Raw genomic sequence first — 26,636 nt, forward strand, 5'->3', positions numbered from 1 at the left:
GACCACCAGTTGCGATGAGGAGCCGCATCAGCGTGGCCAAATGGCCTTTGCAAACTCTCCAAGTTCGGCGCGTCGCCACTACTACCTCGATACCACAGGCCGCTGAAACTGGATTGGATAAGGGTACTAAAAATGATGCAAAAAGAGTTATAAGTTTGAAACCTTTGTCTGTACATATAACATATGTGTCGGAACCGTCATGTTACAGAATTGAATCTTCAGACATCGTTAAAGCAGATTTAGGGATCGTGCAATACATTTAATAGTGACACTGTGTATTTTAATTACTATGAAATCGAATAAAAACTTGTACGTTCTGTATTATATATTGATTTTAACGATCATAATAGGCAGAAGGCATTTTACAATTTTAAGATTTACAATTTTATAAAATCTTTTATTATGTATATATATATCATGTGACGGGACGAACAAGTCGTGCGTCTGGGGGTCTACTCTCATCCTCCGTCCGACATCCGTCCGAAAAAATAACTGTCAAATGACGTCAGACTGAGAACGAGTAGACCCCCTGATCGTAAGCTACACGCTACACTGTCCATGACACTTGCAGGGCCACTCAGTGCTTTAAATCGCAAAGATCTGAGGGGCACTACCACTGCACCTGTCACCCTGAGACATAAGTTGATAAGTCCCGTGTGCCAGTAATTTCACCAGGACCTTTACCCTTCAACAGTAATGCTAACACTACTGCGTGGCGGCAGAAATAGGTAATATGGCAGACTGCCCTGGACGAACTCTTCCACAAGGAGCTTTAAATACATTAAACTCTTCTCACTCAGGAAAGTCCTCACGACAGTCTTGCCCAGTCCATGGACAGCGCTCCCGTTCCACTCACGCGGCTCTGGACACCGCGATCTTCGAAAGAGTCTCTGGCGTCAAGTCCTGGGATGAAGTTCCTGGGCCTAAGCCGTTGCCTTTACTGGGCAATACTTGGAGATTTGCTCCTTTTATCGGTAAGCAATTAATGATTTTGCAATTTATTATATCGTAGCGCCATCACACGATAGATATCGAAATTTTAAATCACACAGTGTAAATAACTTTCTCCGTCAACATTGTATATAAATCGTATCCGTAATATCTCAACAAATCAGGGTTTTAATTAGCTATTATAACACTTATGTAATTATTTAGTGAATGTAATTATTAATTTCTCAATTCAAGAGCAATGCTCTTGTTCAATGTCAATCTTAATAGAAATATCGATGACGAAGTGACGTGATGTTGCGTTGATTAAAAAATGGCGGCGTGTAAATTTTAGTACTTGTGACGACTTATAAATCATATCGTATCGATATAAATCCTAGTGACTGTAAAAAAAAATACATTGCCTACCTATCACAGGCTCAGTGGTTAGCAAACAGGTGCGTTAGATGACGAGGTGTTGAATTTTATTATATTTTTTTATTGTATCAAGTGACGGGACGAACAACACGTGCGCCTGATGGTGAGCAACATGCCTGTCCATAACAGTTGCAATGCCACTCAGCTCTTTGAATCGCAAAGATTCAGATCTTTGCAGCAAAGCCACTGCGCCCTGAGACATAACTTGACAAGTCCCATGTGCCTCTAATTTCACCAGCACCCTTACCCTTCAAAACAGGAGCATAGTAATGACATTACTGCTTGGCGGTAGAAATATAAGATAAGGTGGCTGTACTTCCCTGGACGAACTCTTTCACAAGGAGCTCTACTGCTATTTCCGGTGAGACCAATTTCGAAACAAAATTTCTGGTTAGTACTCTCTTAGTTTTGTTGCTCTATTACTGATAATTTGTGTATTGGTGTACTTAGTTGTTTGGCACATTATTATATTGCAAATATTTTAGAATTTTTAACCCACTTCAAAAATGGTGGTGGTTCATTTTGACTGTATTTTTTATGTATGTATGTTACGCTATTACTCAATATTTGTGAACCGATTTTGATGATTATTTTTTATTGGAAAGAGGGTATTGGTCGCATTTAAATTTGAAGAAAATATTCTGCCTCTAAGAGTGGTAAACTAGGGGATGAATCCGGTTTCGTTCGGTAACCTTATTTTTTTAGTTTTCATTGCATATTTATTCTTAAATTCTTTGGATGAGCCCTTTTTCAACCGAACAAAAAATTAGGATGATTTACGTTTATTGTTTGCGATGTTGGATCCCTATATACATACATAGAATACATTACAAAACAGTAATTCCATACTTCCAACGATTTCAATGCTAACAATAGGTAACAAAAGAGCTTTTATTAAACAACCAAACAACATAAAACAAATAAACAGCAAAACTAAACAATGCATTCCGAAAAACATTATTTTTGCGTGTGCGCGTAATCTTTGACTTACCCATTGTTGAAAAAAACATCTAATTCGTCATAGTTAAATGATTTCAAAGTTTTGAAATCATTTCACTATGACGAAACCAGGTGAATATACAGATTGCACCTGCGGTGAAACACAGATTAACAGACGATTGACTCAAGTAACCGTGACTATAAGACCTGTAAAGGACTTCAAACGTTGGTTTGTTTGAAAAAACAAATATACGCGATTTAAATCAGGAAAAATAGTTTCATTTGTTTTGAGAAAATTACCTTTTGAACCTAAGTTAAAACCTTTACTCACTAAGTAAATTATTTTAATATTACACATATAGATATCGTTCTTACTTACCGACATAGGTTAACAACCTCATAGTTGCATACTTATTGCAGTTAAGTTGCACCAGTAAAAAGTGAACGGAAGGAATTTTTGTACTGCACGCATCATGCACGACTACGGGCTGTTAATATATTTCCTATATATGTTTCTATTTTGATTTGTTTGCTCTATGAAAAATAATGATGTGACAAAATGTGACCTGAAGTTGACCTGACTTCATTATCTAGAATTTTTAATTTCAAAACATATTTACTATTTACTAAGAGCGTTTACCCGCTACTCTCAGACTTGAACCATCTAACGAAACATTTAGACGCCGGCTGAAAGACCTTTTCTTCAAAATTCCTTTATACTTTGTAAATGAATTTATGGACCTAAAATTGTAATGATATTGAGTATTTTCTGTTTTATTCTAATTTTTACCGAATTGACATACTCTTGTATATTTGTTATCAACTTATGACAATCCTTGATGGAGAAAAAAAATGTTTGATGTGTAATTTAATGATAACAATATTATTTAATGAATTGTTAATTTTCTAACTATTGTGCATTTTTTTTATAATTTTCATTTTTGTCTGACAATCTCAATACAATTTCTTATACTTTGACATGTAGTGCAATTTATACTGTAATGTAATAATTGAGAAATAAATGAATCTGAATCTGAATCAATTTGCAGATCACTAATATGTTTAAAACTAAATTACTATTTACTAGTTACAGGTTTCTTATTAAGATATGATTTTTTCTTGTTATCCCATATTTATATCTTATGTCTCAGGGAGACTGGTGCAGTGGTAGAGCACTTCGGATCTTTGCGATTTAAAGTTCTGAGTGGAACTGCCACTGCTATGGACAGGCGTGTCGCTTACCACCAGACGAACGGCTTGTTTGTCCCGTTATCATAAAAAAAAAATTAAATAAATAAGTGAATTATTAGCAAATTATGAACGGTAGATTTTTCTAGTTACTTTGCAATGATAATGTCAACATAAGTAGGAATACAACCCGAAACAATTACTGTCAAATATGTAATACCCATTTAAAAGACCATGCGAAGACAGTACGAAGCTTCATTCGCATCATGCGTTTTTAAATTTGGTCGAGTATTACTTACTTGACAGTAAGCGCGTAAGTAATATAAAAGTAAAACTCAGACGTTTCGGATGTCGCTTGTGCATTAAGCCGATTCGAATCCGAGAAAATACAAATATCGCTTATACATCTAGAGATAAAATGATCCCTGTGACATTTCGGACCGTCATTTTTCGGATTCGGAACCGATACTTATGGGACGTAATTTTTTCGGACGAATGTCGGACGGAGAACGAAAGTACAGGGCTTGGTATAGAACTTTGTAATACAATATTTTACACTTACCAGTGTCATTTGATTGTTCTCTTGTTTTATTGTCCATATAAATAAACAAAATAATTTGGTAGCAAAAATTTAAGAATGCGACCAATAAATGACGCTTTGGTTTTTGTTGAATGTAGTAGTTATAAGTATTTTTATCATTGTAAGAGATTTCGTGTTTTTTTTATAATACTAAGTGCAGGGCCGAACAAGTGCGCCTGGTAATCTGCTATAAAGGTTATAAATTGACGATGATTATTTTTTGAAAGTTTCAATGTCAAGCCTCAAAGCAAAAACAAATCGTATTGTACTTAATTTTTATATAGCGCCACTCCAAAACGCCTGGTGTCGATATTATAAAAAAAAATCATGTGTTGACTGTGTAGAGCGACGGTTGACGGCTTTATGAACATACATAGCTGTCTATCATCTTCCGTTGTCAAGATCAACCCTAATCTTGGTTTCTTGCAGTGTTACCATTGTCACACGCGTTTTTCCGACAACGACATTCACTGAAGTCGAATCATTTTTGTTGTTATTAGCACACACACACTAAGCACTAGATTCGGCTATAGGAATAATAACAAAAAGTTTTGCAGTGGTAATAAAGCTGTAACTTGTGATGATAATAATCGGCAAACCCGAATGTGCATCGGTGAACATTTGCGATGCGCTACACGGTGTCTACTCTCGTTCTCTGTCCGAAACTATTATAGTCATTTATGTAATTGATACTCGACCAAATTAAAAGATAACGTCAAGTATGAATCTTCATTCGCATCCACTGTATTTGCAGATAGGCAATACGACAAACGTGCGGCCAACATATTTGAATAAGGAATTTAAAATCTACAGCAAATAGTATTTCGAGTGTAAAAAGATTATATCGAAATGGATTGCGAGGAAAATATATGAAGAAGTTGAGAGAGTTGACACACACACACACACGCTCAAACAAAATAATTTTAATATTTTTGTAGTCTTGAACTATGTAATGAGAAATGTGTTTTGAATGACTAGTTGGCTTAGGTAATTTAATACGTGTAGCGAATAAAGAGCGGTGCCTCCTCACACAGGCTATGCTTAAAAGAAGGCTCTGGCCACTATTGTTTAAGAAACCATATTTTTAAGAAGTAAAGATTTTATTATCATTATCACCATCATTATCATCATCATCATCGTCATCATGCGTCTTTTAATTTGTTTACAAACTGTGTAAACAATTAAGTAAGTGTAAGAAGATTAATTACTTAACAGTAATTGTTTCGGACAGATGTTGGACGAAGAACGAGACTACAGGACCAGAATCGCAGCAGCAACAAAAACTCGACTATTTGCGAACGAAACCGTAGGCTGGTGTAAAAGGTCTGGCAGTAACCTTTACGTTGTTAATATACACCTTACCTATATGTGTATAGGATTATTATTTAAAGTAAAAAAAATTGGAATAAATCGAGTTTTACGAAAGTACTGTATGATATTAAAATCTTTTGTCTCATCAGTTCGCTATTGCAATCAAAAGCTAACCTTAACATTTTAGATATACGGACTGCATTGGTAGATAATGGGTCTTTGTCTATGATGCAAGCAACGTTACAGTCCCAAGCACACTTTATGATTTTTTTAGAAATGTCCTTGTCCTCGCGTCACTCTGACAAATTGTTGTTACGATGTCTTACACAAATAGTAGTAGGTGATCTGAAGATTAAAGTTTTTAATGCAAATGCATTGCCTTTTTACAAGTCGGAAATGGCCACTATATTTTGTATGCATAACTCACTTTTGTCTAGGCTTATGAAGCTTTACACTTAGGACTTTGAGTCGTTCTTATCATAAGCGATATAGAGTTGAATCTAAAAGTCTCAATTGTCATGCTTAAACTTATATTTCTGTACACTTGAATTGAGTGAACCTGTTGCCTGAGTGAAGCAAAGCTTTCATAGATTTTTACAAACGGCGCTACTGCAAAAAGTCGTTAAAAACTAAGAACAAAGATCTTTAATAAGCAGATAGAATAATTCGTAAAATTCGTCTGCTGGGTATGGTGAAGGCGCTGGTTCGAATCTATGGTTAGAATTCTAATCTAACCAGATCGAATGAACTTTTCTCTTCGATCTTTGTATTAATAATTATAACTTAAATTAGACGTATATCAAGTTAATGTTCAACGGACTGGTTCGTTGATAGGTAGCAATTTCTTCCAAGAAACTTTGCTATAAATAATTTTTATAAAAAAACCGGCCTCAAAAGTTTGTGAAATTACATTTATTTGCAAGTTTTATTGAAGTCGGTTAACGGAAAGTGGGTGAATGGAATATCGTCGGGGATGGTGCAATTACGCGTAACTTTAGTGATCAAATCAAATCCGTATATGTCGTGGCAACTAAATTAGGATGATATACGGAAATCTATTGTTAGGTAACATAAATTAATACTTACTGTGCAAAAATGAAAGTTGTAGCCATTGAAATAACAAAGTAATAACGTTAAATCCGTCTCCTGTAAAATTTGGTTTAGTGCAGATACGCGCCTGTGACCGATGCTACATACGCAGTTTTGCACTATCCCTGACGATATTTTGTTCAAATTCGAATGAGGACCACTACACTGCGGTACTCCAATTTCAAAAAAAAGGAATTGGTTCACAAATGTCGGAGTAATTGCGTATCATACACACCAAAAAAGTCGAATTGAGAACCGCTTTATTTTCTTTTGAACTTGAATAAAAATTTGGAGACGCATTTTTACATGAAGTTAAGTTTCTATATCCACCAATTGAAGAAGAGAAACGTCGCGGGGTACTTAAATAGTTGGTATTAAATGACACTCATAAAGTAATGTACTGCTTGTACTGAATTACTATTTACAACATCATATACCACGCAACAGTACTCCAGAACCAAAAGAAGACTCGTCACGATTTAAAATTGCGACCTTGACCAAAATATCTAAACAAAGAACGAATTACGTTATGATGGAACTTTATATGCGTCGCCAACGCATTTATAAGTCACAAAAATTACAATAATGGCGCCTTAAGTAATGTCGCACTGCCCGTGTATTTTTATTGCTCACTTTATGTCGGCACTTCTGTCTTTTAATAAAACAAAATTCTTTGTTTACGTAGGACGTTTATCGTGTTTGAATATTCCTTATAATAGTCCTTGGGCAGTATAAAGTAGTTCCTTTACTCTAAGAGCGTTTGCGCTCTACGTCCAATTCGTATCAGTTCCGAATCCGAGAAAGGACGGTCCGAAATGTCACTGATCATTTTATCTCTAGGTGTACAAGTGATATTCGTATTTTCTTGGATACGAATCAGATTTAGTGCACAAACGACATCCGAAATGGGTACGAGTTTTCTAGATTTGTATCGTCTAGGATTAGGAACAAATAGGAATCGGATGTAGTGCGCAAATGCGCAGATTTGAAATTCACTAGTTTGTTCTGATTATTAATACAAAGATCGAATTATTATTACAACGAAATTAATAGAATAGATTCCTATTTTAAATTACGCGCACATGGTTGTGAAAAATAATTTAGATATCTTTATTTCAATCACATTTATATTACAACAAATTAAACTACGATGGTATCAAACTCCCAGACCCGAAATAATATATCGAAAAGTGTTTCTACATTTACCCGGCCCGAGATCGAACCTGGGATCTCAAAGACACCATGAAAACCGGTATGCGAACCACTACACAGGTCGTCAAAGGTTTTGCTGTCTATACATACTTGTATACTAACATGAAGGACAAACATTTGAAAAGGAAAGCGGTTGGCCAATTTTTATTTTACATGAAATTGTATTTTTTTATCGAGGGACTAAAACGAGCCAATGTAAGCTTTAGCAAGGGTGTCTATTACTCCGAAGGTTTATATTAGATTTTAGTCTTGATGTGAAAACTTTACTTTTCAAGCCACGAATCAAAAGTCTGAAGTTTTCGTGGTATTTTTGACACAGATACAACAAAATGCAACCAAAACGTCTTTTCTTCGATTTAAGTGCTACGTCGCTGTTCTAAAATTGTCCATAGATATACAAACGTATTAATGCGGGAAAATAATATGACGCCACCGTCTATGTGGAAAAGGCATGGAACTAAAACCGAACGTACTACTGGCTGTTTGAGTTTACATAGGTCAGTAAAAAAGTAAATTAAAAAACTAGATTTGGCATTTTATGCCCACTACGTAAGGTTATATTGACCTTAGAGGATGGAAGAAAATATTGGTTTCCATAGTTAAGACATTGATGCACTTTTAGAGTATATTGTTGTTCTATTTCTTCTCAGTTATAATGACAAACGATGTCAAACTTTGTAGTAAAATCCATTATAATGGCGATTGCGTTTGCAGATTGGTTGTTTTCTATGTGTTGAAAGAAAAACCAGATTCCAGGAAATGTGCTCTACTATTTGTTGTTTATGGTATGCAGAGCACATCATGAATTTTTTTGTGTAGCTTAACTATGATTACATGACATTAAGCTTCGACAGTGCGAGGGCAAAGAGAAACTAAAAATAAAGGAAGTGCCCATAGAGTACAAACCACAAAACGTAAAGCACGCCACACTTTCAAGATCAACGCATTCATTATCTGAGACAAGATTTAACTTTTCTATATCTATGGATTTAACAATGACACGTAAAGTGTAGCCGCCCTCGCGTTGCTTTTGAGGTTAAGTATTTTGTATTATATAATTATGTGGGTCGTTTTTCACGCGTGATTAACAATATAGTATGTTTTCCGTGCATTCCATTCTAAAACATATAATTAATGTAATTATATGTTTTAGATTTTTATATAATTATGGTTGGTAAAATTAAGGTAACATTAAAAAGAATACCAGTTAACCCAACCCATTTTAATATGCTTAAATAAATATTGTTAAGATAATCTATACTTGTATAAAAGAGCTAATTTTTAGACTTATAGCCTTATATTAGGGAAGCTCCGTATCGTAGTTGCGATGGACATAGATATTGATAATCATAAATTTGATACAAATTCAAGAGGGAAATATATGTAGGCCATACAAATATTTTTCCCGGCCCGAGATTCGAAACCAGGATCTCTGCGTGGCAGAACAGCCACGCACGAGAGAGTTCGGCCGCGGAGGTAGTTAGTTAGCTATAATATCTACAGTTAAGGTTTTAACCGACTTCAAAAAATGAGGAGGTTCTCAATTCGTTTGTAATTTCGTTTTTTTAACGTATGTTATGCGATTACTCTGGCATTTGTGTAGCGATTTAGATGATTTAATTTTTTTGTTGGAAAGAGAATGCTTCAGTATTGGTCCCATTAAAATTTGAAAAATATATGCCACCTCTAAGGGTGGCAAACTAGGGGATAAATTCGGTTTCACGCCCTTTTCGGTAACCGATTCCAATAAAACTTGGGAAATAAATAATAAATAAATAACGCACACACTCAACATAGCCCCGCACTAGGGAAACCCTGTGTCGCGGGTGCCATGGACACACACATAGACAACCACAAATTACACCCAAACTCACGAGAGAAATAATTGTAGGCCATACAACTATTTCTCTCGGCCCCGGGAATCGAACCTGGGACCTCTACGTGGCAGTCCGGCATGGTATCCGTTCGGCTACGGAGGCAGTTCACTTGAGTTGTTGAGTTGAGTTGAGTTGAATAGATCTAGAATTCCACGAACTTTTGAGGTCGTTTTTTTTAAACTTCTAATATTTTAAACCTTCAATATGTGCCGAAATAAATCTTAAATTATAATTTTGGTCTAAGATCAAGAATAGATGCAGGAATGTTGACAGACCACCTATTCCGCTTTTCTAAATAAACCAGTAACTAGATACGAGTGCGCAGTGCCTGTAAAGGAGGTAAACCACCTTTAAAACCTGGTTTCTACATCAAGTTGTTTAATTAGAAACATGTTTCATAAGATACCTGTGTGATACTACATTATGTCAACTCTCTAGCTGCTTCCTTGATACTGGGTACAATCATCACTGGGACACTGACAACTTTTGTTAGTGGTTAACAAAAATAATAGCATTCAAAAAAAAAATTGAAGTCAATTAATAATGTAACGTATTGTGTTATTTATATTTATTTATATTGTTTTAATTTGAGTTAATAAGCTGACATCGATGTAGGCAGAATAAATCCTAAATTTCAAGAAAATTATACACATAGATTGTAGTCCTTGAATTCAGTTGAAAAGCGTCCCCAAAAGGCGTATAGGTGACTTGTATTTAGTAGAATCGAAGTTACAGAGCCTTGAATACCGCCATATTTGTTTTTATGATACCAAGTGACAGGATGAACATGACGTGCGCCTAGCGACACGTGACTTGCGCCTAGCGACAGGTGACGTGCGCCTAGCGACACGTGACTTGCGCCTAGCGACACGTGACGTGCGCCTAGCGACACGTGACGTGCGCCTAGCGACACGCTTGTGCCAAACAGGTCTTTAATCGCAAAGATTTGTGGGGGCACTGCCACTACGCCTGTCACCCCGAGACTGACAAATCCCTTGTGCTTGTAATTTCACCAGCGCAGCACCATTAGCGCCCAGTTACACGAGGCGAAAGATTTCGTGCTGCCGACGCGCGGCGACTTCCCAGTTACCACGCCTTCATGTGCATTAATGGCGATTCTGAATTGTATTTTCTAGGCAACAACATTTAAATTCCTCAGAATAATACAACCGCGCGGTCGCCGCCCGGCCGCCGCGTAGACCAAATTCAAGCCAGTCTTGCCTATGTATCCGGGCAGCACAATGAAGTAAATACTAAAAGCTGAATGAATAAGCGTATTTAGCCATGACAGTTAGACGCACGCGGTAGCTGCGCGGCGGCGACGCGGACTCCGCTCTCGCGTGGCGGCCGCGCGGGGTGATCGCGATGAAATTTGTGTCGAATAAATGCGTCCTTACCCTTCGAAACCGCAACACAGCAATGTAAAATTATTTTCCTACGGCAGTGTATTTAAGAGAGAAGCTTTATTATTGAAATTAATAATCTCAGGATAGAGTACTAAAACACCGACCTCTCGACTCGACCAATCAGTCATTCATCCCTAGTTTGCCACTCTTACAGGTGGAATGGTCATGACGGAAAAACTTTATTATAGTTATTTGTTACATACTAACAACTTCTCAGGACTATATTACTAACATGAAAAACAACAACTTATGTTCCATGACATTTTACAAAAGCTTATAAACTTGCCAAAAAATTTAAGGTTTTGTTGTACTATCTAAATAATTTGTAGATGTACATTTCGTAGTTCTTACTAACAAATATAGATTTACTATCACAATTTAGAGTGTTGTGTAAAATTTGCTAAATTATGAAAAGGTAACAAAAGTTGTTTGTAATGTAAGTAATATTTATTTATTTATTTTACATCTTAGTATGTAACTGGCAACTATGATTACAGGACTAACCTAATGCAATAGTGTAGCCAAAATTATCACGTGTTCAACATTATTGACTACATTAATATTACATTCAAAATTAAGTTGTATTTACTAAAATTATATTATACCATGTTACATTACAAACTGTTATTATATTCCATAACACATTCCAAAAAAAGATATTTTATTGAACTCACACACAGAACAGGCTAATAGGTCAATTTTCCCATCAATAACGTTCAAAGTCCTCTTCGGTCGCGTCTGTGGTGCCCTGTTCAGCAGGTTGGTTGTCCCACGGGGTATCGCCAACAGTTGAGGCCGGCGCCGGCGCCCCTCATACCCATTGGGAACGAAACGGCCCTCCCGACTCAAAACCTCCGCATTCAAAGTCTTGCCTCTTAACAATTGAAACACATACAAAACCAATGTTATAATATAGTCTTACGACTCTGTCAGTATTTTGAATATGTCCCTGTATATCAATCTGGTAGAGGATATCCTGTGAAGAGTTACAGAGACCTATCAGAAGTTCGAAATGACATTTTGCAGAAATAACGTTGGCTCGAAATTTCATAACCTCGAAAGTAATTTTGAGAGGAAAACGTTTTTGTTTTAAACCTAATTTAACCGAACCTAATCGTGTCTTTGCGATAAACATCCAACATATCCTGAACGAACAACGGTTTCGTTATAATTCGGTTTTCAGTGTAATGAAAATTTGAACATACGTTATTTCGGAAAAAATAAATGCGAGTTTGTGATAGGTTACCCCTAAGAAGTACTATAAAAGAACAGGCGCGTATGAACATATCGATACGAATGGACGAAACGAAAGGAAGTTAAGAACGGAAAACCTTCGTAATATTTCTTCAAATACGCAACACACAATTTCTAACTTGAACGGTAATGTGAAAGCTGCATTTGTGGTATTGTGGCTTTACGTTTGAAGTAGATTTTTTTTATAATTGACCTTTAATGGATATTTTATGAGTGTGGCAAAATTAAGAGACGGAGAGTGGCAATAGCCTAGGCCTTCACCTACATTGGTTCAAAGAGTCTATATCTATCCATAACAGTTGCTGTACCTGTACAAGTAGAGCTCCTTATGAAGGGGTTCGTCCAGGCAAGTACTGCCACCTTACCTATTTCTGCCAACAAGTAGTGACGTGATTTGCTTTTATTTTATTTATTACATACTGCTTACAGTCAACCTAAACACAATAGTAAGACTTAAGGCTAAATTAACTATCAGTATTAAGTAAATTACAAAAATGGATAGAATATGAAAATTGACAAAATTATAAATACAATACCATAAACAATAAATTATTACAGATTCACATTAACGAAAAAATAGATAAAATCCATTTGTTATTACATTTTAAACTAACACGTAAACCTATTACTTAATACTGCTTTCTCCGGTCAAGGGCTCCAGATAGCGACCTGCAGAAACATTCCGGTTTTGAATGGTAAGGGTACTGGTGAAATTGCAAGCATATGGGACTCGTCAACTTACGTCTCGGGGTGACGGGCGCAGTGGCAGTGTCCCTCAGATTTTGTGATTAACGCACACACTCAACTAGGGAAATTCTGTGTCGCGGGTGCCATGGACACATTTCTCCCGGCTCGGGAATCGAATCTGGGACCTCTGCGTCTGCGGCATGGTAACCGTTCGGCCACAGAGGCAGATTTAAAGCCCTGAGTGGCCCAGCAATTATTAGGGACAGGTGTGTCGCTAATCATCAGATGCCTTGTTCGTCCGTTCAATTCGTCATTTAGTATCATAAAATATATTTTATTTATTTATTTATTTTGTACAACTTACACTGACAGTAGTTTTTATAATATCCTCTTAATTGGTTAAAAATATATTTTAGAAGCGCCAATTGTCACCTGAGTTCCAGCGATCTATATATACTTCGCCCGTTACTCTGAGACATAAATATGACAAATCCCATGTGCCTGTAATTTCACCAGCACTCTTATACTTGAACCTGAACGTACTAATGGTCACATTACTGCTTACCGCAGAATTTGGTATAGTGGCAGTACTTCCCTGGACGAACTCTTTCACAAGGTGCTCTATTTTGGGATCCATTGAAGTCATGCTATGTAGTACGATGCTAAGGTCGCAGGTCACATGACTGCGACAGGCTTTATCGTGTGACGTACGCCTAGCCTTTCTTAAGTGGAGATTAATAGTCTCTGGCTTTGCAAAATGCATGGCTGATACGATTATTTCAACTGCAAGTACGGAATTTGTGTGCAAAAAAATTGGACCTGAAGTCTTTATAAATACACTAATCTATGTAAAGGGTAACATTATTGTTTTTCATTGCAAGTTTAAGGATTATAATATATGTCAAATATTTTTTTAGAACAAAAACAAAAATTATGTATATAATATAAATTAATATATTATTAATATATTTTCTTTTCAAAAAAGAATAACCTAATATTTGCCAGAGTAAATACTTTAACAGATTAAACAAAAAAAGCTATAGATGCAAATTGCATTTTAGTCTTTTTAAAGCTCTGTACTTAGAAATGTAATCCATCTTTAAACAGCAAGTCGATCTACGAAGACCAAGCTCAACCTGGTTCTGAGTATTGGAAAGTTCACAGGAAAGTTAACTTCCCTTGTATGGTGTCACCTAAGTCACGACAGAGAGAGAGTGACTTGGTATTCAAGATCTTACTTAATTGTGGGATAAACTTGAACGTCAACAGTGATTATGAAGAATTATAATTTAAAAACTAACCACCAAATAAAAAAAAAGCCAATAATTAATATAACTAGGCTACATAGTTTTTTGTTAGAAATCTTATCACGCAACGGAATTCGAAATTCTCAAAGCGGGTCAACTTGGGCATGTATGTCTTGTTCGGAAGTAATTAAACTGATCGCTTGTAATTTTGCTGAAATGAGAAATAGTTTCATATCCGACATTTGTAATTAGTAGTTTTAAAATAAAATAAAGTATTATCGATTTTATTTGACATGCAAAACCACATAACTTATAAAATAGTAAATTTTTAGAATTCGATGTATTTTTCGTGAATTAGAAACTTAAAACTTTCTCGTCTATTCATAAAATGCGCGTTAAAATACTATTTTTTAAATGATCATAAAAGTTTAAAGGAAACAAGCACTTTTTTATGTAAAGTTAACTAGTGGAAATAATAATATAAACTGCACGAACTTTTTGGGCCTTTCTGGTCCTTTTTCGATATTGTCATAGATGTGTTACACAGGGAGGCACTGCTCGCCTACTTTTGAATTACTCCCTTCAATGACTGATATTTCGCTCTTAATACTAACAAAAACTTCTATTGGTACCACATTGTAACTTACGTTGGTTATTTTTCTTTATTATGTAATTGTCGACTTGTAAAGAAGTCTCATTTCATTTCTCCGTTTAACTATCTTTGCCATGTGTCGAATTTCGACGTCATTCTTGCTCGAGGCTTTTTCCAAAACCTGTTGAACGGAAAGTGAAAATGCAAGCTACGCTTTAAGCATTTAGTTACTTAGTAGGTACTCTACGTATCTCTAAAACCATCTTGGCAAGCCGGTTTCAAAGACGCTTCTATATAATTGAAGGTCAAGTACAGTCGCGTACCTGGATGGATGTATTATACCAATTGCGAAATTACAACCAGAATAATCTCTGAAGACGGTGGTTGACTTAGAAGAAAAAAAATTCTCATCATCCATCATTATCTGCAGCCTGATTTCACCCACTTCTCGGTATAGGCCTCTCGAAGTTTGTGCCATCCACCATGATCCCGTGCTAGCCGCATTCATTGACGCCCCGCGACGTGTACTATGTCGTCGACCCGCCTTGCAACTGGGTGCCCGACGCTTCTTTCGCCCATCCTCGGCCATCAATCGATGTTTTGCTCCACCTGTCATCAACTTGCCTTGCTAGGTGTCCAGCCTAACACCATTTGAGTTCCATGATCCGAGTTCCAGCATCCTGGACTTCATTCATTCGTCGTCGGATCTCAATGTTCGGAACTCGGTCGGAACAAGGCTGATGCTGAGCATGGCGCGCTCCATGGCCCTCTGTGCAACTCTCAACCTGTATACAGTCTCCTGCGTGAGCGTCCATGTCTCGGCACCATACGTCATGGAGGGCAGAACACACTGATTAAACAAGCGGGTCTTCAGATACTGTGGAATCTTATCTGATTTAAGGATGTCATCTAACTTGCCAAACGCAGCTTATCCCAGCTGGATTCTTTTTGATATCTCCTGAGGCTGATGCTCTTTGCCAAATAATAGAACATGTCCGAGATAGACGTACTGATCGACTCCCTCCAGCCTCTCATTTCCCACCGTGACAGTGGCATTTGAGGGACTGGAGAAGTTCGCCATAATCTTTGTTTTGGACATATTCATCCTCAGGCCAACTCTCAAAGAAGAATCATAGAGTTGTTCCAGCATCCTTTGGACATCGTCGAAACTTTCTGCAACTAGCACGAGATCATCCGCAAATTTTAGGTGAGACAAATGGACACCATTGTTGTTAATGGCGTGGTTATCCCATTTAAGGGTTCCTGAAGAGCTGCTGTGAAAGCTTAGAAAATTTTTCTACACAAATCGAATTTAAGTTCGCACTTTCACAGACTCTATTGCACATACAAATACTTACATATTATGTACATTTGCTATTTTCTATAGCTCTAGTATGTGACGCTAGAATGCGCTTCAAATTAATTTGTTATGGTGAAATTAAGGTCAACGTTTCTAATCACGGACACCAAAGACGTAACCGTTATTGACTTTTATGCATGTGCGTAATTGCATACAAAATGCATGCAGACAAAACAAACTCTATCTGTTTTTGTTATCAGTCATCGATATGGTAACCTTTTATGTTGTTCATTGCTCATTGCACACTTTGAAAATAGAGGTTACCTTATTCGCTCCTAGTTTGAAACAGTGGATAGCAGTGAGATTTGAAATTGTATAGGCGAAATGTACACTAAAGGGCGTGTGCTCTATTCTTGTATCTATAAAATTAAGTTTTAGTGAATGCCGCAATGTACCAGTGTCTAGTGCTGAGTCCTTGATTTGTTTATGCGGTAAAGTCCGTGCACTTACTGGCACAGGAAACTTAACAGGTTTTCATGTCTCTAGGTTTGCTGCTATACTTGGATTTTTACGAACGAACTTTACGAACAGAAAACGAAATTGAAATGCTTCTTTTTGATAATAAATGACATAAATATATAAAGAAATGTAAAAACAGAAGTGAATTTTTTTCAAAAATAAAATAGGTACAAGCTTTTAGAATTCAGTAGTAAGAAAGAAACAGAATATTTGTACGTGACGTCACAACTCTCGTAGTGCCATTCCCTCGCCGTACCAAACACTTAGAAGATCGTTTTGCTAAAAAGGGATGGAGAATCGTTGTCTTTAGCCGAGATTTCGAGAAGCATTGGTATTATCGTATGAATAAAAGAGCAGTCTTAATTATTGTACTTTAGAGGAGGATGATGATACATTCTTAATTGTAGAATATTTAAAATTCTAATAAATAAAAATAATAGCTATTAAGGTACCTAGCTTAGTGAAGAAAGAATTTTAATATCTTTCACACAGGTGCAGCCAAAAAGCCATTAAAACCAAATACAAAAATCTGTAGTAAGCACATAGAGGAATTCGTAAGGGTGCTGACTAGTTCCGCAGTCCAATCGGGAGAGCAACAGCCCGCGTTAAAATGTCACCCGTTCTAGTCCAGCTGACCGAAGGAATTTTTCTTTGAGTTTATTCAGTTATGACAACAAATTAAAGGAGTACTTTCCCAATAAAATCATAAATAAATATTGCAAATAAAAATAAGTATAATGAAATGTTGACTAGAAAATACTTCTCAATGTTGAATTAAAATTATCCTAATTTTCAATGATCAGCAAGTTTTTTAGTTGACTGTAGAATGCAAAGACGGTTTATAGTAAGTATGGGAATCTGTCTACGAAATTTATACCTTTTTTATTACAGGTAACTACTCAGTAGAACATGTGGACAAAGTGTGTGTATCTCTTCGAGAACAATATGGAAAATGCGTTAAGATGGCGGGTCTGCTCGGCCGACCAGATATGCTGTTTGTATTTGATGCGGCAGAGGTGGAACGCGTGTTTCGAGGAGAGGATGCCGCTCCTCACAGGTCAATGTTAATAGATTTTAACTAGAATTTAAACACGAATATCCAAATATAACGAAACAAGAAGATATTTAACATATTAAGTACAGTCTATGCCCTAAGTTATAGTTGAAAATTGTATTCAATATTTAAGAATTGTACTTATATCTTAAAGATCAAATTGGCATAAAAATGTTTTTTAAAATGTCATTAATTAAAGATACATCGCAGATCGCAGGTTAGAGGTTAAGTTTGCTTAATACTTTTGTTTACACTTATTTACTCCGAACCAAATCTTCAGTAAGGGGGACAAGTATCCTAAGAGTGAATTCAACCTCCAATAGCTTTGGTTCCGCATAACAGTGAGTGTCTTGAATCAATCGCTTTAGTAAAATTGAGAATATACACTGATTAATTAGTATACAGTGTGGAAATTCGATTTCTAAAAATTTTCACGATGGAAAAAAAACGGGAACCTTCCTCGAAATTCTATAAGAAAACCGCTGTATTCAATGGGTACTTTACATAGTATACCAAGGTTTTGTTTTATATCAACTGAACTAAATGCAACACGTATAAGTATATGATATACATTTTTCAAATGGTTTTCATTTAGTTTGTTAAAAATAAATTCTGAAATAAAGCCATTGTTTCTGTCGCTCGACCCAAGCAAAATGAACTGTATTATTACGGGAAAATCGGCAGATATAAATTTAACTTGTGCGGTGTGTTTTATTCTTGCATATTTTGGATTTTCATCAAACATAACATCACATCTGTTATCCACTGCGGTAGGCAGATATAGAAGATACTGCTAACTATTTACTCTTTTAAGACAGTGATTTAAGCTGCAAATATTTTAGATAAATCTTCAATTAAAATAATTGTGGTTTTTGACCATTACGAGCTAATACAATTACAATTGAGATGCATTTAAAATTAATTTCAATTTAGATTTTGTTTTAAAAACGAAAACTAAATACTGATTACTTCAGTCCGAAGAAAATAAATAAAACCGATTATAATTTATAAAAACTGTAGAATGTGACTTTACAAGCACATTACCGAAATATTTTTGTTTTAACCTTTGCAGACCCTCCATGCCGTCCTTGAATTATTACAAGCATGTTCTACGAAAGGATTTTTTTGGAGCAGAAGAAAATTGTGCCGGAGTTATTGCAGTGTAGGTACAAAAGGTATTTTATTTCGAAGTAAGAAACAAATGAACTACTTATTTACTTAATTACAGGCACGGCGACCCGTGGGCTGCTTTTAGGACCAAAGTATCCAGAGTAGCGCTTAGCGCTGGTGCTGCTTCTCAATATCAAGTACCTGTTGCCGAAGTAGCAGATTGTTTTGTAAATAGGTATAGTATGGTACCTACTTAGTAAGTATAACTAATATGTATATAATGTTGTAAATTAAATACGAATTACGGGTATATATTTTGAATAATCTTTTACGTGCTTTTTTTATGTAACTTGCTGCATCAAAATGTACATAACGTGGGAAGTGATTCACACCCAGACAATATTATTCTTATGATCATGACACGCATTGTTTTACATTCTATTACTATAAAGCGTGACACATACACGGGCGCGAGACGGGTAGACCTGCTGAAAGAAAGAAAGAAAGAAAGAAAAATAATTTATTTGGCACCATTTTACAATAAATAATACAAAACAAACACAATCATACAGTATATGTTACCAAAACGGCCACCACTTAGCTTTTTGTAATGAGACGTTGAAGAACGCCTCATTACGCTGGTTTTCAGTGGCGCCATAAATGGACAAAAAGAAAGATGGCGCCTCGTCCAAGCAGGCGGTAAGATAAAAATAAAACAAAAAAGAAATATAAAGATTAGGTATAAAACTTAATTACAAATATAAATCAAAACTTAAAATATTAAACAAAACCATAAAGTAATCCTAACATAGATACATAATAATAAAAATGAAATAAATACCAAAAATGTGATTATAATGTAGTGTAAGTGAGGTGAGTATACGTAGTGTAAGTGAGGTGAGTATATGTAGTGTTAGTGAGGTGAGTATATATAGTGTAAGTGAAGTGATTAGTGTTAACACATTGTACAAATTGGCTCTGATCACTTTTTAAGAACTTTGCAAGCAATGCACGACTACCTTATGTAATGAGATTATAATTGAGTTGATAATAAAAACTTCTTATAGGCTAATTTAAAAGAGGCAACAGATTTGCTGCGGCCCCAACCCGGCTCGCGCCCGACCCGCACTCACATAGGACATATACTTGCTTAGGCCTGAAGCATGCAATTATATTTAGTATTTATTTTAACGTACTTTGGGCGTTTAGCGCTGTTCTCATTGTAGTTTGCTAGGTTTTAGGAGGATATATGTGTTTTAACATTTTATTATATATTAAAATGGTTTTCTTTGCAGATTACGCAGTATAAGGAACGAATGCTTAGAAACTCCAGAGGATTTTTTAAACGAAGTACATAAGTGGTCATTGGAATGTAAGCTGTGTCCTTATGTACCTATATTAGTGCAATGCAAAATTTTATGCATTCTTATTAGGAAAATTATTTTGTTTTAAAATTTCAGCTCTCGGGCTTATTGCTCTGGATACACGGTTAGGCTGCTTCGAAGCAAAAGAAGGATCGGAAAGTCAACGGCTCATAGACGCTGTCAACACATTTTTCCTTTGCGTTGGACAGCTTGAATTAAAAGCTCCTTGGTGGAGATTGTATCCAACAACAATGTTCAAACAATATGTTGCCGCACTTGATAATATTCTCAGGTACCAATTTTAAGGACGCTATGCTTGTAGCTGATTAATATATATTGAAGTATGTATGATCGTAATAGTTGATGTACAGATCTAATAATACTTACGCCTAAGCTAAATATTTTTTTTATAATATCGAGTAACGGGAGGAACAAGTCGTGAGCCTGTTGTTAAGCGACACGGCTATTCATTTATAGTTGCAATTAAAGATTTAATCACAAAGATCTGAGTATGTCCATGGCACCCGCGATACATTTTTTATTAATTAACTAAGATTATTATTTATTTATTTTTTTTATAATAACGCACACACTCAACATGGCCTCTCACTAGAGAAACCCTGTGTCGCGGGTGCCATGGACATACACATAGACAACCACAAATTACACCCAAACTCACGAGAGAAATAAATGTGGGCCATACAAATATTTCTCCCGGCCCGGGAATCGAACCTGGGACCTCTGAGTGGCAGACCGGCATGGTAACCGTTCGGCCATGGCGGCAGTTATATTTGGAGGCAGTTATATTTTTATTGAATATCACGATATTTTAGTACCATGACATTTAATTTTTTTTGGGAAATTACTGCACTAGCTTCTTATAATTTATTAATACAAAGATCGAACACAAAAAAAATTTCATGCGATCCGGTTGAACTCGAACCAGCGCCTTCACCATACCGTGACCGGCGCTCTCCTAACTGAGCTACAAACCGAACCAATAGACCGAATTTTTCTATAGGTACATGTGATTTTTGCAGATCTTTATAATTGGTTTTTAACGGCTCTTTGACCGTAACGCCACCTGTGAGAAATCTGTCATTATAACTAAAAATATGCTTTCTTTTTAGCATAACTCTGAGTCACGTGGAAAGAGCTCTAGAAGAATGTCAAGCCAACGGCGAAAGTAAATCACTGCTGCAAGATTTAGTCGTAGCAGCTGGACCCAGAGTCGCGGCTGTCGCAGCACTTGACATGTTCCTCGTTGGTATTGACACGGTGAGATAATATGAGTAGTAATCTGAATACTTGCTATTGGGTGTTAAAGGCTTTTTCACCTCACTAGCCCGGAAAGGCTTTTTTCTCATTAGAAACTTGCGCGCAAAAGCGTTTTATCCACGCTAGCGTGGAAAAGGTTTTTGCAATTCGACCTTGACGATGGACTGTGGTGCACCTAACTTTAATCTGTCGATGAAAAAAACGACACAACGACACATTCAATTATGCGAAGTTGTCATACAGTATTCATGTAATATAAATCCGTTGCCATATTTTGTTATTTATTCTTATTACTGTAGCCATTAAATTGACAACGATAACTAATTTTGTTTATTAAAACCGATTTGTTATGTGTTATATAAAATAATAATAATAATAACGCAATACTCAACGTAGCGCCGCACTAGGGAAACCCTGACATACTCATAGACAACCACAAATTACACCCAAATTCACGAGAGGAATAAATGTAGGCCGTGCAAATCCCGGCCCGGGAATCGAAACTGGAACCTCTGCGTGGCAGTATAGTAACCGTTCGGCCACGGAGACTGTTAAATATAGTTCAACTGTTTTTCTTTCATCTACCATTTTCCTCGCAGCAAAGTTGTTTTGCGTTTCGTGCCTTGAAACTCTCGCTACGCTCAGGATTCTATTTTTGTACTATGAGCGAATCTCCAAGCTCGATTTCCAATCTTCGCTTGCCCAGTTGTCAATACAAGCGCTCGCGTCAAACAACAACTTTGCAGCCTTGCATAACAAATAACTATTTTGCCGTAGCGCCACCTGTGAGAAACTTTAAGTCTGATAAGGAATGTCGCTATATTTGATTGAATATCACGATATTTTCTCTACCACGATTTTCACATATTTTTTATTATTATTATTGATACAAAAATGGACACTAAGATCAAACAAACAGAAGGAAAAAGTCTTTCGATCCGTTGATCTGCAGACACTCTAAAGAGGAGGGTTTCTACTAAAATTCAGGTTGAAGTTTTAATACACATTAGAACATCCTTCTCTGATAAAAACGTTACATTGCGGTATTTTAATATACCTTAACATGATTCGAACATGGTTCGTTTGTCCAGGCCCCCTGCAAGTAATTGAACCCAGAACTTCCTACATAGCAGGCAAGCGGTTACTTATCAGTAGTCCGAAATGACATTTTCCAGAAATAACGTTTGCTCGAATTTTCATGACGTCGAAAGTAATTTTGAGAGGAAAATGTTTTTTCTTTTAAATCTAACTTAACCTAACCTAACCGAACCTAATCGTGTCTTTGCAATAAACATCTAACGTATCTTGAAAGAACAACGGTTTCGTTATAATTCGGTTTTCGGTGTAGTGAAAATTCGAACAAACGTTATTTTGAAAAAAAAAAATTTCTGGTTGTAATAGGCTACCGAGACAAGCATTATCCCGACTAGGTTACCACTGCATTTTTATAAATTGTGTATATTCAGTGCAAAACGCCTCACAAAAATGTTCGAGCAATTCCTCCGCTTACCAGTTGTGCTAAAGTGAAAATTTATTTTCAGACTTCAAATGCTGTTGCATCAACGCTATATCAACTTTCATTACGTCCTAATGTACAAGAAAAAATATACAATGAAGTTACCAAAGTCTTACAAGGAAGATCTATGAAACCTGGTGATGTCAACCAGATGCCTTATTTAAAGGCCTGCGTTAAAGAAGTGTTAAGGTAATAAGTTTTTTTTTGTTTAATACTAATAACATATTAGACAATGACTTTACATTTTATTTTCAGAATGTTCCCTGTTGTTATTGGTAATGGACGACAACTTACCAAGGAGACAGTTATTTGCGGTTATAATATTCCAAAAGGCGTAAGTATCTAATTGAAATAATTAAACTACGATACATTAATTGCATGGAAATTATAATAATTAAGGTTCAAATTATATTCCTAAAATGAGATCAGATTATACTTTTTCAAATATTAATACGAGCTAATTTAAATTTGAATATTGCGTAATAGTCTTGACAACGTTTATTTTATATCCTGCAGATTTTTTCTTCTTCGAAAGCTATTTAATTTTTTTCAGACACAAGTTATCTTTCAACACTACGTAATGGGTAACAGTGAGGATTTCTTCTCGAACGCGTCGGAATTTCGTCCCGAGCGATGGCTTCAGAGGTCTCCCTTGCAGAGCCACCACGCCTTCGCGTCACTTCCTTTTGGTTTTGGCAAGAGAATGTGTTTAGGAAGACGATTTGCTGAGCTGGAGATGCATACTGTTATATGTAAAGTTAGTATATTTGGGTACCTACTATGAATTGAAAGGAGCAGTTGTCGTTAGAGACCGCGTATATATATATATATATATATATATATATATATAAAATGTTACTTCTTTCTTGAGATCGCTAGGGGCGCTGTACATTTTGCCGTACGAAATTCGCTCTCTGTTGGTGTAATAAGGCTACATCTGCAAAATCTCAACTTTCCGAGAGAGAATTTTATAGAGACTATGGGCCATAGAGAAAGATTTCCAAAGAAAATGGTAAAACTATATTGGTATAAAATACAGGTGTTACGATAACAAATTTTTCCTTGATGTAGTGTGTCGGTGGACAGTTGGTAATGTACTACATAAAATAAAGTATTAATGTCATAGAAAATGAAACTATTTTTCCAGATTTTAATCGCGTATATTTATTTTTTCAAACAAACCAACGTTTCGGGCCCTTTACTGGTCCCATGGTCACGGTTGACTGAGGTGGTACAGTCATCAACCAGTTATGTCTAATATTAATGCAAACCACCCTATTTGTTCACAATACTTACAAAAGTTATTAATTAAATACTTTAATTTTAATTTTACAAAGCACATTCCAATATACGCTACATACGATTTACAAAATTATTTTATTTTAACAATATGAATTTTTATTAAGTTAAATTTATTATTAATTAATAATGGAAATTAGAATAAATTAAAACATATTAATCAGTACTGCGGTCTTATGTCTGTTTGGGATTTTTAATCAGAGGAAATACTGGATCCCGAACTGTGGTACGGAGAAACCATCTTCCCTGACGAAATAAGGATGCTTTTTTAATTTCAATGGTCTCCCGCAGCATCCTGGGTAGATAACGGACTTCTTTTGCAAGGACCTGCGGTTTGTCAAACTTCACTGAATGTGTAGAAGGTGTGCGATTTAAATCCGGAAGAATAGTTTCATTTCCTATGTGTAACAATCGCGATAACTTAAGAACTCGATATATTCATTACGTGTTTAAATTGAAGTATGACACGTGGTCAAAATGGGTCGCGTGCGCAGACTTATACCGTAGAATGTATGAGACCATAAATACTCCATAATTAATGAAATTAGTTGATAATAATTAGCGGAGAGAAGAGCTGTGTTTTAGCTTCTGGTAGCAGTGGAGCTCCTTGTAAAAAGGTTTGTTCAGGGAACTACTGCCCCCGTACCTAAGTAATCTGAGCATTATTGCGGTCCGGTTTTGAAGGGTGAGGGTACTGGTGATATTACATGCCCATGGGACTTGTTAACTTATATTATGTGATGGTGACTGGCCCAGTGGTAGTGCCCCGAAGATCTTTACGTTTTAAAGCTCTGAGTGGCACTGCAAGTAGTAGTTGCTTAACACCAGACGCGCGACTTGTCTATCTTGTCACTTTTTATGAATATTCAACAGATGTACCTACTACAGACTCAAAGTAAAATTTTAATTATTCTCATTTTCAGATGGTGCAGGCTTTCAAAATGGAGTACCACCACGAGCCCTTAGACTACCACGTTCATCCTATGTACACTCCAAACGGTCCCATACGTTTGAAACTTATTGAACGATAAAATATTAATACCATATAGAATAGCTAAACAACACAGTTAGAGGCCGTGTAACTTTATAACTATGCAAACAATTTTGTAAGAATGAAGTAATTAATATAAATATTATATTAAAAGTTTAAAAACTATATTTACTCACCTAGTTTAAAATACAGGCTGTTAAATAATTGACAACAATAATTTGAAACACTCCTTTGGTACAGTAATTAGAATTGGATTTAATGTATCGAATTGCCAAACAGAATAGTATTTAAATCATAAAAAAATGTACAATATTTTTCTATGAAATCTTTTTCCGGAGGCTACTTAAGCTTGCTGCAGGGCATTTACGTCTCACACTGGGCGTAAATATCACTATTCTTCCACAAAAAACGTTGGTGTAATCATCCCTAAATCGAGGGCTATAAATCCCACAATCCCGAATTAAATAATAAATAAAATAAATTAGACAACATCACATACGATGTTCTAATTCCATAATAAGTATCTAAAGCACTTGTATCATGGAAATCAGAAACCACGACGGTACCACAAACACCCAGACTGGAGACAATATATATATAATTATATGATAATTATATAATTTTTATAAGGAAAATTTAAGTCATATTGACATATTTGGGATTTCTTCACAAAGTTTTAGGATAAGGGTATGAGAAACGTTATTGTAACAACAAATGTAGTAAATGAAACTATTTTTCCGGATTTAAATTGACCTATAAAGGACCTGTAAAGGGCCCGAAACGTCGGTTTGTTTAAAAAAACAAATATACGCGATTTAAATTCGGAAAAATAGTTTCATTTCCTATGCGGTACAATCGCGTAAACCTAAGAACTCGATATGAACAAATGTAGTGATAAAATTACTTAGTATAAAATGTTTTAGTTTTTTTTCCTATTATATATTCTTCAAGATTCTTTGTTGCATGTGACGTTGTTTTGGTCATTATTTTAATTTAGTTCTTGTTAATGGAACTCCAGGTCTGTATGTGTATCAATTTTGGTTTATTATCTGTCTGTTGATGACTGTTTGTTTCCTTGTAATAAAAAACAATAGAAAAGTTAGTTTTCTACATTGACCCGCCCGGGTATCGTGCCCGGGACCTCAGAGACGGCGACACAACGAAAACCTGTATGCAAGTACTCGAAGTTGTCTCTCGAAATCGCGGGTAAAACTTAATAAGTTGCACAGTTTTAATTAAGTATTTGCTACGTTTTCATTCTACTGGCGTTAATATTAAGTACTTTTTCGTTAGTTTCTAAAATGATAAATAATGTAAATGCGACACTACTACTTCTAGATGTTATTAAATTAAATATAGTGTCAAGTACTTATGATTTACACAGGGTTGTTGTTAAAATACTAACAATCTTGCAGGACTATATTACAGTAATTTTGAGGTAAGTTTTTCGTACTCAAT

The 26,636-nt window shown here is 35.8% G+C and overlaps 1 protein-coding gene across 2 annotated transcripts; it reads left to right on the top strand.

The window, feature by feature from the left end:
• Positions 1-26,636, top strand: LOC113228923 (probable cytochrome P450 49a1). 2 transcript variants are annotated; one of them, XM_026462367.1, is made up of 12 exons: positions 1-123; positions 801-974; positions 17,458-17,623; positions 18,693-18,782; positions 18,849-18,965; positions 20,026-20,102; positions 20,191-20,386; positions 21,225-21,372; positions 22,914-23,077; positions 23,144-23,222; positions 23,442-23,645; positions 25,111-25,745. In XM_026462367.1, the coding sequence occupies exons 1-12, from the start codon at positions 15-17 to the stop codon at positions 25,216-25,218; spliced, it is 1,632 nt and encodes a 543-aa protein (XP_026318152.1). In that variant the 5' UTR covers positions 1-14; the 3' UTR covers positions 25,219-25,745. The 2 variants fall into 2 exon arrangements, with proteins under 2 accessions (XP_026318152.1, XP_026318153.1); XM_026462368.1 differs by lacking the exons at positions 23,442-23,645; positions 25,111-25,745 and adding an exon at positions 26,183-26,636 and having other exon boundaries at positions 23,144-23,164.

The sequence above is a fragment of the Hyposmocoma kahamanoa genome, unplaced genomic scaffold, assembly GCF_003589595.1.
Source record: "Hyposmocoma kahamanoa isolate Upper Pololo Valley unplaced genomic scaffold, ASM358959v1 262, whole genome shotgun sequence".
Classification (NCBI taxonomy): Eukaryota; Metazoa; Arthropoda; class Insecta; order Lepidoptera; family Cosmopterigidae; genus Hyposmocoma; species Hyposmocoma kahamanoa.